Source organism: Sinohyriopsis cumingii, chromosome 18 (assembly GCF_028554795.1).
Source record: "Sinohyriopsis cumingii isolate HCF-2022 chromosome 18, ASM2855479v2, whole genome shotgun sequence".
In the NCBI taxonomy this organism is placed as follows: Eukaryota; Metazoa; Mollusca; class Bivalvia; order Unionida; family Unionidae; genus Sinohyriopsis; species Sinohyriopsis cumingii.
In genome coordinates this window covers 76,675,512-76,696,644 of record NC_142978.1, presented here as the reverse complement: position 1 = coordinate 76,696,644, position 21,133 = coordinate 76,675,512, and the positions used below count along the sequence as shown (strand labels likewise).

Below are 21,133 nucleotides of genomic sequence, written 5' to 3'. Positions count from 1 at the left end.
ATTGGTGTGTAATGCACACCAAACTTTGAATAATATAAACCCAGGTTTGTGGTTACAAAATGCACCAGGGGCCCCGAGTGGCCGAGTGGTCTAAAGCGCTTTCCGTTACAGATCACTGCCATCTCACCTCTGTCTGCGTGGGTTCGAGTCTCGGATTCAGCCAATGTGGGTATGTGAGAAAGCTTGCCAGTAGCTTCTCTTGGGTCTCTGGTTCTTTCCGGGGTTTTCCCGGGTTCTTCCTCCACAATTAATACTGGCTGCCATGTATAGCCTATCGTGTGCTGAAAAATGGCATTAAACCCTACAACAACAAAATGCACCAGTCGATTTGGGTCTACACTATCTATTCTAATTATGATTTTCAGCAGTTAGTGAAAATACTAATGAGCAGCACTTTATCAGGGCAAACAAATTCCAGTTTTGCTATACAAGCCCAACAAGGATGAGATGCAGAAAGAGGTCTTAAAATTCAAATTTTTTCTCTTTCTTCTGTGTAAAAATTGGGATATGAAATTTCACATGCCCATCAATGATTATTTTGTTCTCTGGGCTAATTGGGCTAGCTAATTGACCTAATTATGCTAGGTAATTGCAATCTGCTGATTATGTCATGACAGATTATGTTGTCCAAAGTTGTGTGTAGGATACAGAGGACATGTGATCACCAAAACTTGTGCTCTCTGGATAAATGTCCTTTATAAATAGATGAAACATACAGTTTAAAACTTAAACAGTGTATTTCCTTCATAGTATGCATGTCTATTCTAGAATTCTTATCTGCAGGATTCATGCTTACTTCTCAAAACTTGCACCCAAAAAAATGAACCAGCTGTGCAGAGAAGTCGTGTATATTCAAGACTTACTATTGTCTTCTTTGAATCCTTTCTATGTTTAGAATATTCCTTCCTTTTTTAACTCTTCTGATTGTAGTGAATTTATGGCATAGCCCTTCTTCCATTGTGTGTCATGTCTTGTGTCCATCAACATTTGCTAATTTAAACTGCCACTCAGAAATTACTGGACCAATTTTGGCACAGGGCATCATGGCATGAAAATCTTTCAGATTTGTACAGTTGCTATTTTAAACTGCCACTCAGAAATTACTGGACCAATTTTGGCACAGGGCATCATGGCATGAAAATCTTTCAGATTTGTACAGTTGCTATTTTAAACTGCCACTCAGAAATTACTGGACCAATTTTGGCACAGGGCATCATGGCATGAAAATCTTTCAGATTTGTACAGTTGCTATTTTAATCTGCCACTCAGAAATAACTGGACCAATTTTGGCACAGAGCATCATGGCATGAAAATTTTTCAGATCTGTACAGTTGCTATTTTAAACTACCACTCAGAAATTACTGGACCAATTTTGGCACAGGGCATCATGGCATGAAAATCTTTCAGATTTGTACAGTTGCTAGTTATCAACTACCACTTAGAAATTACTGGACCAATTTTGGCACAGGGCATGATGGCATGAAAATCTTTCAGATTTGTACAGTTGCTATTTTAATCTGCCACTCAGAAATAACTGGACCAATTTTGGCACAGGGCATCATGGCATGAAATTTTTTCAGATTTGTACAGTTGCTATTTTAAACTACCACTCAGAAATTACTGGACCAATTTTGGCACAGGGCATCATGGCATGAAAATCTTTCAGATTTGTACAGTTGCTATTTTAATCTGCCACTCAGAAATTACTGGACCAATTTTGGCACAGGGCATCATCACATGAAAATTTCTCAGATTTGTACAGTTGCTATTTTAAACTACCACTCAGAAATTACTGGACCAATTTTGGCACAGGGCATCATGGCATGAAAATCTTTCAGATTTGTACAGTTGCTATTTTAAACTGCCACTCAGAAATTACTGGACCAATTTTGGCACAGGGCATCATGGCATGAAAATCTTTCAGATTTGTACAGTTGCTATTTTAAACTGCCACTCAGAAATTACTGGACCAATTTTGGCACAGGGCATCATGGCATGAAAATCTTTCAGATTTGTACAGTTGCTATTTTAAACTGCCACTCAGAAATTACTGGACCAATTTTGGCACAGGGCATCATGGCATGAAAATCTTTCAGATTTGTACAGTTGCTATTTTAAACTGCCACTCAGAAATTACTGGACCAATTTTGGCACAGGGCATCATGGCATGAAAATCTTTCAGATTTATACAGTTGCATTTTTAAACTGCCACTCAGAAATTACTGGATCAATTTTGGTACAGAGCATCATGGCAGATCTGCAATCAGATATGGTGCCATTACTAAAAATAGTAAAGCACTTTCAATGATTTCTCAAAAGCTGTTGAACAGAATTTGATCAAATTGAATTGAAAGCACCATGGCAAGAAGACCTTTTTACAGTGTAGCCCCTAAGGGTTCAAGATTGAGAGCCAGAACTCCACTCTGTCAGAACAGGGGGTCAGAGAGAGTAAAAGACAAACACTTGTGTCAAAACTGGGGATCAGATTAAAAATTAGGGGGCTTCTGATGTACAAATTTGGTTAAAGGGAAACACTGCTTTCTTATTTACACAAATGGTGCCAGTTCACCATCAAATATGGCTACCATTTCTGACAAATTGAAAAAAATGCTGTTACAAATGATATCAAAACCTTTAAATGACTTCTCCAAATCTGTTGACAAGAATTTGACCAAACTTAACACAGGTATCCTGGCAAAAAGACCTTCTAGTTCTGAAATTGCACTGTTCCACCATCAAATATTGCCACTATCTCAAAAATATTTTTAAAAAATTCTGTATCTTATTAAAAACCAGTGACAAGATTTGACCAAACTTTAAAAGTACTGACTAGAATTTAAATCAAACTTGCAAGCATCCTGGCATGAAGCCTTTCAAACTTGGATAGATGGTAAAAATCCACCATTAAGTATGGCCACTGTTGCTGGCATCTTCAGATTTGCAATTCATTATGATTTGACCATAAGTCTTGCTGAAATGTCCAATAAATTATAGACATAGGGAATAATTGGGAAAAAATACAAAATATAATCACTGCATTCAAATCTAGATATTGGCTTTTCAACTGAGTTGTTCAAGGAACCTGACAAACTTTTCAAGCATGCTTCAGACATTTTAATCTGCCCATGTCTTCATGCATAACACCCACATGATAAACGTTTTGCTTATGACATTATCCAGATATGTTGTCCAACAAACAAAAACACATAGCTAGCAAAACTGACACTGCATCTTAACACATTAACCCCTGGAGCTTTTTGCCATTTTCACCTGAAAATTGAGTAGGAAACACATTTTGAAAGCTATTTCTGAATAGACTCAAAAACACCAAATCCCCGGTCATTTTTCAATAACATACTGCCTAGTTGTGTTAGAAACATAATTTTTCATTGGCTATTTGACTCGCGCATGAGCAGAAGGGTAAAAGTTAAAGTTTTTGCAGTTCATACTGGTTTGCATTAGATCTGAGACCAAAAGGTCTCAAATCCAGACACAAAATCAGATTCCGACCACGGGCGAATTTTGGGTTAAAAAAAGGTTGGTTCAAAAAATGAGGTTTTTCTCTCTGTATTTTGTAGTGCAACTAGATATTCCAGATTATTTGGTATCATTGTAGAGCTACATCTGTCTACCTTTCTATAATATCACCCACTTTAATGTATCATGCATGACCATGACGCTACAGAGCTCGGCAGTAGGCTACTACCTCCTGCCCCGTAAAGTCGTCGCTAGGGGTTAATGTGTGAAAGAGTTGAAACAGCATAGTAGTATAAAAAGGAATATTTCAGTTCTTGGGGGAAAATAGGCAACAATAACGTTTACACACAACGAAAAACAGATTTGTACAACAAAAGGTTTATTACATGCATTCTAAGAAAATACATGAGTATATTGCATTCTCTCTCAATTCAACTCATCTCTAATCATTAGTATCAATGTTCAGCCAAGTCACAAGATATATTTACAATAACATCAATACTGAAATAGCACCGCTCCGGTGGCCTAGTGGTTAGAGCATCCGCCTCGGATGCGGGAGGTCGTGGGTTCGATCCCCGGCCGAGTCATACCAGAGACTTAAAAAATGGTACTAACAGCTGCCTCGCTTGGCATTCAGCATTATGAGGTTAGTGTTAGGACTGGTCGGCCTGGTGTCAGAATAATGTGACTGGGTGGGACATCATGCTACATGTCTGCAGCATGATGCCCCAGTGCTAGACATCACTATAAACTGCCACATTGCAGACATTGTAGCAATATGACTGAAAAATTGTTAAAGCTACGTTAAAAATAAAAATCACATCACATCACTGAAATAGCACCGCTTCGGTGGCCTGGTGGCTAGAGTGTCCGCTTTGGATGCAGGAGGTAGCAGGTTCAAATCCCAGTTGAGTCATACCAAAGACTAATAAAATTGCTACTTTATCTGCCTCAATAGTTGCTCAGCTTTATGAGGTTAATGTTGGGACTGGTTGGCCTGGTGTCAGGAGAATGTGACTGGGTAGGGGACATCATGCTGCATGTCTGAGGCATGATGCCCCAAGGCTAGTATGCCAGACATATTTGAAACTACCACACTGCAGACATCATAGTGATAAGACTAAAACATTTTTAAAACTACATTAAAAATATAAATCAATAAATACTAAAATATTCAATGTCTGGACTCTCCAATTTACAAGGCACTGACCCTAGAAATGTTTCATCCATAAAAAAAGAAATTTAAAAACAATGTCAGCAAACGGATTCCAGATTATCTGACTGTTGTCAAAAGACTGTACGTTGTGTCATTAACAGATAACAGTATTAGACATTGGGCAGATTAAGATGCTTCCTATTTCTCCCAATAACTAAAGGAGGCCTATTCTCCCAATAACTAAAGGAGGCCTAACTCGACCCAGGAGAAACACATAGAAAATAAAGAAGTGTGGACCTTGGATCGAGCGTAACTTACCTATCAGCATCCTTAAAATATATTACAAGGAACGACACATGTTATCACTCGAATAATACAATAGGAATTTTTTTGAAAAAAACAAAATCTAAATAGTACACCGTTCCATCGTCAAAATTCGAAAACCATAAAACCAATTAAAAGATAAAATATAACATATCATAACAGATCTTAAATTCAAATTAGGAAGAAATACAACTGGGAAAGATTTATGATCTATACTTGCTGTCTCAAGCATAATGAAGATATAGCATACGCACAATATAGCACCACTACATATAGCAAACACTGAGACCTAGGCGACCTCTAGCAAAGGTCACAAAAATTTCAAGGGAAGGAAATTCGATCAAGGTAAAGGAAACCATGCTCGGATGAACAACCCTTTAGATAACACTAAGGAAACATAAATACCCTATCAAAAATCCTAAAAACTAAATTTTCGATATAAAATGTTGTTTTTAAATAAAACATACAACACATCTGAGGGGGAAACACACAAACATAAAATACTTTATTTTTTTGGAAATGGGGGGGGGGCATTTGTCTGGTGCCCCCCCCCCAAAAAAAAAGTAATATCATAGAAATTATTTCAGTATTTATATGGGGTACATATTGCATACCTACTTAATGTGGAACAAGCTCTCTTCTTGCAGGAATAAAATTGGAGCATGCAAATTTGGTTCACTTTTAGTATATTTAAGAAAAAAGTGAGTAAAGGTCAACCTTATTCTGACTAATGAATCCAATTTATTTTTATAATTAAGGTAGAAGCACATATTAATAAATAATACAGCAACTAAGTGCTCCAAATAGTCCTTTCCACTCCACAATTTTGATCCATGTACAAGTTTGCTGCCACAAACTTAAAAGGTTTATGCAGTTACTCCTCTGATGCCACTTGCTTACCAGTCTAGCTGGTCCAGACCTTTTTGTCCTTTGATATGTGTGCCCATCTGTGAGACAGAAGAAGCACATTCAATTCCTGGCTGCAACAGTTAGAATTTGAATACCTTCATGTTACATTTTTGTGCGTTTGTCCAACTCTCAGTAGCTGATGACCCGGTTTGGAATAGGGTTAGAGCACTCTGAGAGGTGAATCTTGATGACATTCAAGGACGATTGTCATGGTAAAGGGGGATAGGTGTAACAGTATAGGTATTTGAGGGCACTTACTGACCAGCCTAGCTGGTCTGGACCTTTCAGTCTAATGATATCTGAGACAGTCAAACCAGGCTCAATTCCCAACCACGATAGTTTGAAATTGTCACCCTTCCTGTTAAACATGAAAATTGGATGAAAAATGTAACAGTTGTAAGTGTTGAATTTTGGATGTGTTGTTATACAGTAAATTCTTTGTTTTAACCTACATGGTTTGGCAAGCTCTTATCCTGCTAAGGTATACTGTGGTTTCTTTTGGTTTTAACCTACTTAATTTGGTAATCTTTTGTGTTGCTGAAATACACTGTAAATTCTTTCTATCTTGACCTACTAGGTTTGGCAAGCTTTTGTCTTGCCTTGTTATACAGTAAATTCTTCATGTTCTGTCCTTCTTGGTTTTGCAACCTCTTGTATTGGTGTGCTATACAGTAAATTCTTTTTGTTTGACCTTCATGCTTTGGCATGCTCTTGTTCTGCCATATTATATAGTAAATTCTTTCATGTTATGACCTACTTGGTTTGGCAAGCTCTAGTCCTGCCCTGTTATACAGTAAATTCTTTCAGTGCTGACCTACTTGGTTTGGCAAGCTCTTGTCCCACTGAGTTACAGTTAGGGAAGTAGAATAGGCCCTATGGGCCCACCTGCATGATGTAAGCAGCTAATTATAGAAGTCTTTTGATCTCGGATGCATTCCATGATGTTATTTTCACTGAGAAGGGGGTGGGGGCTAAATAGTCAGGATTGTGCAGCTGTGCCACTAAACCCTATAGATACACACATTCAGTGGCACAACATTTCCAAATTGTATGCTAAGAAAGACTTTACAGTTTTTTTCCTCATAATTTGTATTGTAACAAAAGTGTAATAATAATGTTCAATTTTGACAAAAATTCCAACATTTCCCAAATCTTGTCTTAAATTTGTTGGTTTTGGTAATCCACATGTAGTGCTGATTTTAAGTGACTTTATAAAACTTGTGTAATAATTTTTAAACCTTTGTCAGCCTTTCTTAAAGTTTATTGGAACTAAGCACATAAAATAATAAATCTTTTGAATTTATTTTATTGGTTTAGCCAAAATTTTATCTGGAACTTCTAACCCTACAGGCTAATATTTTGTGAGGCCATACTAGTATGCTGTGATATTTTGTACATTTAAATATTGAAAATCTGACAGATGTTAAAGAAATGCCTTAGCCTTCATGTCATTTAACTGTCTCAGATTGTTGCTGATGCGAGACATGATACATGTGTTTTGTGTGTGACAGGAAGCAAAAAAAAAGTGTGCATCATAAATCAGAATGTGACATGCCTGATGGAATAAGAAACAATTAGTGCTATGTATATTAATTAAACCTATCACATTGGCAAACCTAGCATCCATTACTTACTCTATACAGGCAGTCTTCTGATCGAAATGGGCATGATGGACCAGCATGATGAATGCAACATCAGAATACATATTTGAATTAGTATGCAAACTTCCAGACATACAGGAAAGTGAACAGTGAATTTTTATCATTTATGTAGAAAATGAAAAATGTAATAAGCACAAGGGTTAATTAACTTCACATTATTTTGAGACCACGCCCAGTCTAAAAACATAACACTTTAATATGCAAGTTAGTTCATGGGGGACAGTATAAAGCTGTAGGTAAAACTGTGTCAACTTCATGAAGATTTCTGAAGAACCAGATGGTGTTTTGGTATAACTTTAAACATTTGAAATGGTTGTCTTCACATAGAAATGTTTGGAGTTCATTAAAACAAACCCCATACCATTGAAAGCCGGCTATCTACATGCCCAGTATTCATAATGTTTGCTCGTACTGAGTCATACCATGGTCTTCATAAAATAATTAGAATCTTCACTTGACTGAAATTTATCCAGATGCTTGATTTTCTTGATACAATCTTTGTCTCATGAAAGCTCTCATACTCAGGGTTTTACTGTTGTGTGAAATAAACATAGGTGAGATATATTTCTTGTTTAAAACAACAGAAGTACTAATGACACTACTGGACACCTCAAGAAAACAGGCAAAATTATAGGTCCTATCACTGAAGACTGTCTAGTTTGGGGAAATTTTATTGCATTATCGAAATTAGTCACCACTTCAATCAGTGTGAAAATAAAAGTTTAACTTCAACTTAATTTTCTTCCACACTCCATTTATTTAAAGTGCTGTGTACAGTTTTTTATTTTTGTTGCAACTTGCAGCAGCCTAACCATCATGCCCCATTGTAGGATCATGGTACCAGATCTTCGATGTATATGACAGCTTTTAGTTCATGGATTGGCCAGCATCTAGATTGACGTCTGCATGCTATATTACAGTTTCTAAATTTATCAGCCAGATTACATTGTATATTATAGTTTTTATTGATGGTGCAGTATCTGATTTGACCCCTGCATTGTATATTAAAAATTTTTAGTTTATGGGCCAGCATCAAACTTAAATCAATGTTTCCTCCTAGGATGTATTCCTCCCAGAAGGGCTTTTTAAATGTGCATCCTTGGTAGTGATCTCATAGTGAGGGTAGAGTTATATCTCCAGTGTTGACAATATCCGTGCGAAGTGGCCACCCTGAAAATCTTATCACTTCTCCTCCTGACCTCATATGATGTCTAGTTGGAACTACATGTAAATGCTGCCAATCTGGTGTTCTCGTGGCAGCCATCTTAAAAATCATGTTGTACCCTTTCTTCTGAATGGAAAATCACATTGACATGAGATTTTCACCAGAAGACTTCTTATGATATATAGCTGATCCTCAATGGTAGTGATTGCACTCTACTCATCCAATATGGCCACTGCTGCAGCCATCTTGAAAATCTTATCACTACTCCCTCTGAAGGGATAGTCATATTAACATGGGGTTTTGATTAAAAGACTTTTTATGATGTCTGGTTAATGCTAAATGAAAATTGTTTCAATATGGCTATCACACTGACCATATAAAACATGTTATTGCTCCTCCTCTTTCTGAACATACAATCATATCAGTATGGGTTTTTCACCATTTGAGTTTGTATGATATCTAGTTGGTCCTAAAATGAAAATCATGCCACACAGACGTCTTCTCTTAGCTGGAAAGTCATATTAACATTGGGTTTTCACCAGAAGACTCATATGACTAGTTAATTCTAAATGAAAAAAGGTGCCAATCTCAAACTATGTCTGCCACAAGGGCCATAGTTAAATCTTTTTTTCCACTTCACTGACTATTGCCTGTTGACCTTCACTATCTAATCTGACAAACATATATGTACTAATGCTGAGGTCACATCTGATTATGCTAAACATGTTACTCTGTATTAGTGCTCTGTCTTACAGTAAATCGGTAATGGATATATTTGGGTGGAGGCTGGATGAGCATCTCAGATCTGTATATTACTGGTCTGTATTATTTGATAATATCGTTGCACAAAATCTGAAAATGATAGTTTTGTTGTTTTGAAGCCTAGTGTTTTTCGTGTATTAACAAGAAGAGGATCTAATAGAGTAGTAGTAGTACTGACGTTGTTCTTCTTCCTAAAATACAGCAGGAGAGACAGGGGTTCTAAAAAAATAAGCACGAGGATAGCAGAGCGCTATGGAAAAGTCACAGAAATGGCATGATAAGCATAGAAAAGCTTAAAGGTTATGGTGATATGGCATGCTAAACATAGCTTTGAGAAGTACTACAGAACTGATTGCTATCATAAACCATTTATTAACCTGATTAAGGGTGAGGGTTTCCCAAAATGCAGGAAACCTATATCCATGACTCAGGTTTTTAATGTTTTTTTTTAAACAAAACACATTCCAGTATATCTTGGGAGTCCCAGGGACAATCGTTACAAAGTAAAGATCAATAGTTTTGAAGGACGTACAATGGACATATTAAGCATGTCAAAATGATGTTATATCCTTGATGCAAATATTTAGCAAATATAAAAATATGCAAGCAATCATGTAAATGGTGTACTGTCCCAGTCATTATCACTAACAAGATGTGCCAGTGTAAACTCACCAGAGGAGACAGGGAATTGATTCAGTATGTCTGAAAGTACCCAGATAGAGCCAACATGGCAAGGCCCTATGTTAATTAAATTTCAGACTTGATCTTGATTATCCAGTTAAATATAACTTTGAAATTTTTACAATGGGTAACAATTTAGTAACAATTAATACTGTATATATAGAACATGTTTGAGGGTTGAATTTTCCCTTTGAAGATTTTTGTTCAAAAAATTTCTAACTAAACAAATGGCAGGTTCAGTATAAAGACATTCTCTTGTTAATAATGTTAAATCACTGTATAATCTATTGCTAATATGTTAAATCACTATAATCCCCAGTAAATAATGTGAACCCACTATAAACTCTTGTTGTTATTGTTAAATAATTGTATAATCTCCAGTTAATGATGTTAAATCTCTGTATAATCTCTTGTTATGATCGTTAGATCTCAGTATTATCTCCTGTTCATAATGTTACATCACCATATAATCTCCTGTTAATAATGTTAAATCACTGTATGATCTCATAAATAATGTTAAATCACTACAATCTCCTGTTAATAATGTTTAATCACTTTATAATCTTTAATAATGTTAAATCACTACAACCTGCTGTTAATAATGTTTAATCGCTATATAATCTTTAATAATGTTAAATCACTGTACAGTCTCCTGCTAATGTCAAATCACTGTATAATCTGCTAATAATGTTAAATTATTTTATAATGACTTGTTTATAATGTTAAATCACTGTATAATATTCTGTTATTCATGTTTAAACACTATAATCTCCAGTTAATAATTTTAAATCACTATAATTTCCAGCTAATAATGTTAACTCACTATAATCTGTGTTAATCTCCAGTTAATAATGTTAAATCTCAGTACAATCTCATTAATAATGTTAAATAACTATAATCTCATGTAAATACTGTTTAATCACTGTATAATCTAGTAATAATGTTAAATCATTGTATAATCTCCTGCTAATCATGTTCAGTCACTATAATTTTTTCATGTTAATTTCCTGTATAAAAAAAATGTTAATTCACTATAATCTGATTTTAAATCACTGTATAATCTCAAGTTAATAATGCTGGTAGCCTAAGTGGTTAGAGCATCCACCTCTGATGTATAAGGTTCAACCCACATCAGTCATACCAGAGACTTATAAAAATGGCACTAGCAGCTGTCTCACTTGGCGCTTAGCATTAAGAGGTTAGTGTTAGGACTGGTCAGCCTGGTGTCAGGATAATATGACAGGTGAGACATATCTGTGGCATGATACCCAATGCTAGATGTCACTATCAACTGCCACACTGCAGACATTGTAGTGATATAACTGAAATTGTTAAAGCTATGTTTAAAATCTAGTCACACACACACATATATGTTAATGTTAAATTATTTTATAATCCCCTGTTAATAATGTTAAATCACTATAATCCAGAGGTAGGCAAAATATGGTTCATGGGCCAGAGATGGCCCATGACCTGGTTTTATCTGTAAATTTACATTATACTGTGTGGCTTTAAAAATCACTGAACCTGTCCATGCCTGGCATAATCTCGTCTTAATAATATTAAATTACTATATAATCTCATCAACCAAAAACTAAAGTATGTGAAATGAATTGAGTATCAATGATGAAAATGTGACCAATTTGTAGGAATTCCTGGCCATATTTCTGCTGTAATGGGGGAATTTATAATAAGTTATCAGCATATTCTGGGATCAAGTCAACGGCATGATCACGTTATAAAAATAGAATGTGAAAATAAATTATCAGTTAAAAGGTGTTTACTTAGCTTTAGAGGAAGGAAAAAAGTACTAATGGAAAATAGTTTATGAAATATTTCAAAACTAAACATGACAAATATTACCCTCCATTTGCATAATAATTAATTACTGTGAATGAACACGTAGATTTTGTTCATTTTGAATTCCAGACAAGATGTTGGGGTCTTCTAAAAACATCAACTTTCATCAAGATTTGCAGACAATTAATTGGCCTGTCTTTTTATATTCAAAAAACAAATGACTAGGTTGATATATGGATTACAATTTAAAGACCCTTATGCAAAGGTTTGATCCTACACCAACATTTCCATTTCCATAAAGTGCTACCACAAACCTTCGTGACTTTACACAGAAGATAATGTTAACTGAATGTCAGCTACTCCAAACAATTTTTATTCTTTTGAGGTCTTTCAAAAGTTCAGAAGCTATCCACAAATATATTTATTTATGGTTACAAATACGTCATTCCCTTACCATTAGGCTCTTCATTATAACACAGTATCTGGTATAAGTTGAGTAAGGTCACTAATCACATTTCATTCAGTGGTATTAAAATTATATGTGCTTCATTATAAAGTAATCTCGCTATAAGGTATACTCCAGTAGATAGCATTATAATGAGGGAATACTGTAATAATATGGTAAACCTTGATTTGCAGAATCACTGTATAGAAGTATGTGAGGTCTAATAATATATGTTAATAAAAAATTGGAAAAAATAATAATACAGTACTGATTCATAATGCTAACCATGATTGCATTGAGGTATACTGCTGCACATGCATGCTTGCATGTGTGTGTTTGTATGTGTATGTGTGTTGGAGCTACCTTATGAAGTTTGCAGTACATAATATGCAATATATAATACTGCTACTGAATAATAAAAAGGAATTCATTACCATACATGTTGTAACATGAACTGTATTATAATGAATGGCCTTATACTGAGGGAGAACTAAAATAATCATTATCATGTGAAAACATTGTCATCAAAATACCATTTTCACAAGCCATAAGTGAGTATCTGGATGCCTGTGATAAGATTTCCTCATTTCTCATAAATAATGGTAGTCATCAATAGCATAATGAAGCAGACTCGTATACGTCGATGAAATGTGCCTTTTATCAATCAGTAAGTGACTGTTTGGAACAGAAAATTTTATTGGTACATTTAGTCACCATGAAACATCATATAGGGTTAAATTTTCAAACAAATTTTATTTGAGCTTGCAATGATTGGTTAAGCAGATTCATTAAAAACAGTGAAACCCTAATACTGGTTGATTTTTTCCCATGGCTTGCAGAGATGTTGAAATTTCATCCAAATTTTCTGCATCACATACTGCACTGGCAGGTCATGGTCACTATTGGTCTAATTTTCTCCCAAATGGTGTGTTCAGGCCTCAATTTCACTACATTTCTGAAAGTTTATCTGTAAATTGAGATGTTTTTATTATCTTGAGTACAATACTTGAGACAAATATGTTTTTTACAGTAAGTAGAGATAATAAAAAGTATGCAGACATCACTATTTAGTTTTAAAATTAATTGCAAACCTTTTTATTCTTTAAGAAAAATATATTTCAGTTCATTAAATTTTTTAAAAATGGAACAATGTCCTCAAAAATAAAAGCAAGGCTTTTCTCAGGAGAATTTCAGATGGTATGAATGATTGTATTTTGATGCCTGATGCCAACTTTGCCAAATTCATGACTATGATTTGTTCTTGCTGACAAGATGACTCCAACTCCAAACAGCATCGACCCTGATCTGCTGTGACATAATGTGCAGGCAGATCATTTTATGTTGTTTGTACTCACAACAAATTGCATAAACCCAGAGACCGCTCCGGTGGCCTAGTGGTTAGAGCGTACACGTAGGATGCGGGAGGTCATGAATTCAATCCCCGTTTGAGTCATACCAAAGACTTATAAAAATGGTACAAACAGCTGTCTCGCTTGGCACTCAGCATTAAGAGGTTAGTGTTAGGACTGGTCAGACTGGTGTCAGAATAATGTAACTGGGTGGGACATCATGCTTCATGTCTGGCATGATGCCCCAGTGCTAGACATCACTATAAACTGCCACACTGCAGACATCATAGTGATATGATTGAAATTTTTTTAAATCTACGTTAAAAATCCAAATCAAACACACACACATAAACCCAGATCCTCCAGTGCACTTTGTGACAGCAGATCTGGGTCTATTCAGTTTGCAGTTGGTCTGAACCTGTGAGGGAGTATATATGGTTCTAATCAAGCAAAAGGGAATGTTATTAAAAAAGTTCATTTTGAGGATGAAATTGGTACCATGCCCCTTAATCATCAGAGAACAACTTGAAAAAAAATATTTATCATTTCAGGGATAGATGGACCAAAATAAAGCTAAAGAATCTAAGTTATGGATGCATATTATTATAACATTTTTTTCTGTATTATCATATTCTATTGAAAATACTTGCTCCCAATGCCTGCCATTTCATCCACCTTGATGGTTTTAAATCAACACTGCCAGGTCAGGTGCAACTGCAAATTGTATATTCCCAGATCTGCCATTGCATAATGAGCTGCCAGGTCTGGGTCTCTGCAAATTGTTGGCCTTAACAGTTTAAGAAGCAATATAGACTGTGAGTGAACTTTGTTTCACAATAGTCCTTTCCATAAGACAGGTAGAGCTAATTTGTGTCTGGTATAAAAGTGAATAATTACTTAAGCATGCCCATGCTCTAATTGCTGATATGACCTTCTCTGGATTTTCTTTTTTTCTCTTCATTTTTCTCTTCTTTTTTTTTTGTTTTAATCCTTGATGGATTGACAGTACCAGGTCTGTCTGCTTTTATGGCAGTATTTTACTTCTGTCTGAAAATTGTACCATGGGTTGTAGGCAGAAATGATGTTCTCTGAAATGGTGGTTAAAAAGTGCCATTGCACACTGATTGTATCTCCAAAGATTCTTCTCTGTAAGTTTAATATTTTGGATTCACAATGAGACATGGAATTTACCAAATAACTGATAAATTTATATGGAATAAATAGCATATCTCTGGGACACTATGGTCAGAAAATCCCTAGATTTAGCACTTCACTGTACAAGCATGCAATCTGTCATAGAATCATCTCAGATTTTTGTTATTTTTAAGTTTGCCTCATTAATGAATAATATATCCTGTGCTTGAGTAAAGGTACAAATATTTCTCATAATATTTATTATAAATTATGAAGCATATGACACTGAATGCAAAACCTAACTTGGTATATGCTGGCTGTGGGCTGTTAGGTCAGCCACATCTGACAAATTGAGTCATTTGTAACCTTCAGCTAGCCCTGAATGGGACAGGTGTCAATTTCAATTGATAGTTGGAAGACTGAATCCATTTTTCAAGTTTTTATAACTTGACCTTTGGGTCAGATAGGGTTATTAAATAAAGATGTAATACATATATTTACCTCCATCATTACCTGTGTTGTTGTTCTTCAGCTGATTTATCTGTCCATCTTTGTATCTTTGGTCTGTCCAATCTTAGTCAACAGTCTTTAACAAAAACCGATACCAGTGTCTAAGCATTGATTTTCCCAACTCTCATTTTTATACGCCGACCATAAACGTATATTTTTATCATATCTCTTCATCTGTCTGTGTGATACCAGTTTTGTTTTGCTTGTGGATGGCTTGCATTTGCGGCAAGAAAAAATCCTAACAATTTCTGGGTCAGAAGCTGAAAGGTCAAGGTCACTGACTTAAGCAGAAGAACGGTTTCTACATAACAACACAAATTCTATATTTACCAGAATTTGTGGATGCTTTTTACTTGGGTTAAGGAAGAACCCTATCAGTTTCGGGATTATTCATTTTGAAATCAAGATCACTATAATTAAAAGAAGAAAACAGATTTCTGCACAATAATTTGAATATACTCCCATCCACAGTTACCAAATTGTCAAGCTGGCTTGCTTGCACTTGGGGTAAGAAAGAACCCATTTTGAGTTCAGAGGTTAAAGATTCTTAAGTTCTGTTACACACCGAAAGATGAAAATGAACCAAATTTTGTATATGCTTCCACTTGGAATAAAAAGATGAATATTCATTTGTGGGTCAAAGATCAAGGTCACTGACTGAAATAAGAAAGTAGTTTCAGCACATGAATTCCAGTTATCTACTATTCAGCACTAGGCAGGTGTATAAAAATGTTCTTTTTAAACAGGCTTTAACTATGAATAGTCTTTAATTTTACTAGTTATATATATATATATATATATATATATATATATATATACACACACACACACACATTTGTTAAAAGTATTATTTAACTATGAATAGTCTTTAATTTTACTAGTTTTATATATATATATATATATATATATATATATATATATATATATATATATATATATATATATATATATATATATACACACACACACACACACACATTTGTTAAAAATATTATTTTGATAAGATTATATGTTTAAAGAGGAGGTTATTAACATAATACTGGGTTTAATTTGAAAAACAAATCCTAATTTTTATTTACTCCAAAAGAAATAGAATCTTGTCACATAGCCTGCACACCAGGCTGACCAGTCCTAACACTAACCTCTTAATGCTGAGCACCTAGCAAGGTAGCTGATCGTACCATTTTTATAAGTTGTTGGTATGACTCAGCAGGGGTTTGAACCCTTGACCTCCTGCATCCGAGGTGGACACTGTAACCACTGGGACACAGGAGTGGTATCCGTAGCCATATCTAAGTGACATTTCTTCAGCTGACTTAAAGTCATCTATTCTAGTGTAGAATTTTGATCTTGACTTTTACACTATTGGGTATTGGCCTGATATGATTTCACATGAGGAATAGAGTTATTTCAGTTGAAATTTATAAAACAAATGAATTGTTTTTTCATGCTTTATAGAAGTTCAAGATCTGAGAGTATTTGTGAACTGATAAAAAGTGTTGGATACATGTATAATAGAGCAATAGTAAAGTGAGTATTCAGGAATGAAATATTATTAAATGGAATATTTTTCAATCGATTATTAGTTGATTATTAACCCTAAAGATTTGCATCTCTACTACCTGTTGTTATTTTTGGATGTTTACTCTCTGGCAGAGAACAACCATTCAGCGGCAAATTCATTGGTGGACAATCTGAGTATATGTGTTAGCAGTTTGCATAGTAGTTTAACTGGCTTACCATCTCCTTAACACATTGACCCCTGAAGCTTTCTGTCATTTTCGCCTGAAAATCGAGTAGGAAACACATTTTGAAAGCTATTTCTGAATAGACTTGAAAACACCAAATGCCCAGTCATCTTTCAATAACATACTGCCTGGTTGTGTTAGAAACATCGTTTTTCATTGGCTATTTGACTTGCACATGAGCAGAAGGGTAAAAAAAATTTTAATTTTTTTTTTTTTGCTAAACGGAGCCATTATTTTTGTATGGAGACCACTCTTTATTCCAAATGCCCATCTTATCCTACTTTTTTGCAAAGGCTCATGTCTGTTTGCAGTTGACACCGGTTTGACTTAGATGTGAGACCAAAAAGTCTAAAATCCAGACACAAAATCGGATTCCAACCACGGGCGAAATTTGAGTTTAAAAAAAGTCGGGTCCAAAAAATGAGGTTTTTTAATCTGGATTTTGTAGTGCAAATAGATGTTCCAGATTATTTGGTATCATTGTAGAGCTACATCTGTCTACCTTTCTATAATACCACCCACTTTAGTGTGTCATGCATGACCATGACGCTACAGAGCTCAGCAGTAGGCTACTACCTCCTGCCCTGTTAAGTCGTCGCTAGGGGTTAATATGTTAATGTCACTGTACAGCCTAAAACCTCCCCATTCTTTTGAGAAGACTTCTTATTTTTGTGTATGCACCCAATTCTGAACAAGCAGCATGGACAACATTCTGTTGGCACATGATACACCAGTAAGTCAGGAGCTATTTCTTTGTTGTACTTACCATTTCAGGCAAGAACAATAAACTCCTGTTCTCTTGGAGAATTGAACAACATTAGATCTGGGTCTGTCACAGTCTGTTCTGGGATATGTATGTATGCATGTTATAGCATTTTAAGGCATCGTAGCACATTAGTGGCTCTATGGTGCAAAGTTTGACAAATGTAAAAATTATGATTTGCATGACAATTTTAGGAAGATAAATGCTTCAGCAAAAATGTAAACATTATGAACAACAAATATGAATATGTCAAAATTGTGCACTATTCTAATATGTGCAGTTGCAAGATTCATGCCGATGTTGAAAAATAAATAGAATATGTGCAAATCACACATCATTTTTGCAAGCAGTTCCTTGTTTGCTTCATACAATCTCCACAATACAGACAATGGCCTTTTCGTTCAAATAGGATGGACTCCCTCGGTAATTTTCAGTTCAAGAATAGACCTAGGTCTGTGTGGTTTGTGGTTGGATGCATGCATGATGTAGACAGATAAGGTTAAACATTGTTAATGTTCAGTTCAGATGAAGACCTCTACAATTTAATTTTCCTGATTTTTTTTTTTCAGACTCGGCTAGTCCTGATCGATACCACTGTTGCCATGCAGCAGGGGTCCACACAGTGGTGCTTCCATGGATACAGGAATACGAGACATTTTGCTCAGAAGGTAAAAACTTTTTTCTAAATTTTATTTTCTGATAGTGGAGGTAGTGTAGATTGAAACTATTACATATAACTCTTTAAATATTAATGGAAGATCGTCGTGTAATGGATACACATGGCTATAATTGTAATTCAGTTTAAGAGAAAATCTGGGCTTGAAAATCTTATCACTACTTCTTCTCAGTGGATCATCATATCAGCATGGGGTTTTCACTAAATGACTTCTTTTGATGTCTGGTTGGCCCTGTTTGAAAGTGTTCTCAGTCTGATGTCTAGTATGGCCACCAAAGCAGCCATCTTGAAAATCTTGTTATTGCTACATCTCCAGAATGGATGGTTGTATGAACAAAGAGTTTTCAGTTAAAGACTTGTGATGTCCGGCTGAACCTAAATAAGAATGGTGCCAATTTGTTGCCCAGTATGGCCACCACCCCACCATCTTGAAAATCTCCTTGTTGCTAATAATCTTGATGGATGGTCACATCAGCTTGGAGTTTTCACTAAAAGACTTTTTTTATAATGTCTGGCAGGTTCAATATACAAATGGTGCTGTTTTGATATCAGATACGATAGCCATCTGAAAAATAGTTATCACAGTTCTGCTTGACATGGGGTTTTCACCAGAAGACTTATTAATTCCAGTTGGTCTGAAATGAAAATGGCGCCAGTCTGACCTCAGTAATGGCCACCACAGCAGCCATCTTGAAAATCTTGTTATTGCTACTACTCATGAATAGAAAGTCGTATCTTGAAAATATTGTTATTTATTCTCCTCAAAATAGATGTCTGATCAAAATGGGGGTTTTTAACAGTAGACTTCTTGTGATACCTAGTTAGTCCTAAATGAGGAAGGTTCCAGTCATACATTTGATATGGCTCCCACAACCACTGTCTTAAAAATCTTCTTGTCACTACTTCCCCATAATTTATGATCATTATAACAGTACGCTCTCACAAAGTCTTCAATGAAAAATGTTGCCAGTCATACATTCAGTATGACTGTGATAATGTCTGTCTTAAAAATCTTGTTCTTACTAACCCCCACCCTGAATAGATAACATGAAGTTTACACCAAAAGACATCTAATGATGTCTACTTTATCCTGAATGAAAATGTTGCCAAGCTGACAGCCAGTATGTATACCAAAACAATTTAATAACCTTGTTATTGCTGAAGAATATGAGAGCTGGTTTGAACATTCAACAGTTAAAAGGAATAAACAGTCTTTATCTCGAATTCCTGGACATTCTTTTCACTTACTATAGTGTCAGTTTTTCTAGGGAATCTTGTTTTCTTTTCTTTTTTCTTTTTCTTTTTATTTTTATGCTTAGAAAATAAATGCATGCTTTTGAATTAGTTAACATTTTGCATTATGAATAAATATCCAAACACTGTGCTAGTAAAGCTATCAGAAATTGGTTATGCCCCACCATATTCTGTGGAGACATATGATGCTCCCCATGTCAGCGCACCCATTTCAACATCTGTCCATATGTGCATACATTGGAATATTAGTTTCATATGTCATTCGTTTTGGGGACCAGTCATTAAAAACATAAATTTAAATCAAATCTGGCATGGGCTTGATGGAGCTATGACCTTCATTTGACTTTCAACCATTTTATCTTGAGTCAAAGATTCTTTCAATTTTACCAAATTGACATACAGTATTTCATGTAATTTTTCGTACACAAAAAAAATAATTATTAATTTCAGTGGTACTGACTGTGTATGAAAAATAAAGGGATCGTACCTGAACATGTTCTGTTGAACACGCGCTACTCAACAACCTTATGGTACAAACGTACAAAGTAAACTTATATTTTCTGTCTCATTCTGCTCTCAACTCAAGAATCTAATTACAATAAAAATAAAAGTACTCAAAAAGATTTTTGTTGTTATTAATGAATGAGAGAGAAAGAAAGAATTATGTCCCAGTATGCAAGCTTGTCTGCATTTAGAGCATATGTAGCTGTTATGGTGTGTAATGTTGGCAAAATGATTAAGATGGTTTGAATATGTATTAGTTATGGGTATTATTTATTGGTAATTGTACACAATGATGAGAGTCCACAATGTCAATAAATTAAGTGCAACTTGTATTTTTACAGTAACAGTAATCTTATTATCAAATTGCAATAAAAAAAATTAAGAACTTGAAATCACATTTTAGTTAATGCCCATGAGCGCGCATACATGTGTGTGAGATAGAGATGAAAATTTTTTTGTCAGTGTACAAGACCGTATTTATTCAGGGTGGTTTTTATTTGTACCTTTTGCAAAGAGAAAAAAGACTATTTTCAATTACCTGACGATTGTGATAATGGTCATGTATTACCACCCTACTATATTCTGTTATCAATAAACACCTCTAAATCAACAGTTCATTCTTATATTAATTACGATGTACATTGTCACAACAACCACATGGCTATGAAATGTTATTTACATGGTAGTCAAACAATGCTTAGTGCTTTGGTCATCCAGTTGAAATCAGATTGAGGGCAAGAATGGTCAAAAGAGGTCAAATCAGCGAGGCTGCCAGTAGGGCATTACTTGTTATTCAAACACGCCAATAAAGATAA

The 21,133-nt window shown here is 35.1% G+C and overlaps 1 protein-coding gene and 1 long non-coding RNA gene across 2 annotated transcripts in view; one reads left to right on the top strand and one right to left on the bottom strand.

Annotated features, from left to right (window-relative positions):
• The window catches only part of LOC149777019 (nucleoporin 88-like), a 125,955-nt gene that overhangs the window by 56,704 nt on the left and 48,118 nt on the right, over window positions 1–21,133 (top strand). Inside the window, exon 7 of the mRNA XM_089941787.1 lies at window positions 18,454–18,552. Within this exon, the coding sequence (XP_089797913.1) occupies window positions 18,454–18,552 (99 nt within the window). The remainder of the gene's footprint in view (window positions 1–18,453; window positions 18,553–21,133) is intronic.
• On the bottom strand, window positions 13,059–15,566 carry LOC149777020 (uncharacterized). Its single transcript, XR_016416151.1, has 2 exons — window positions 15,365–15,566; window positions 13,059–13,347 (listed from the first exon to the last, which is right to left on the bottom strand). It is a non-coding gene; the product is annotated as an uncharacterized LOC149777020 (long non-coding RNA).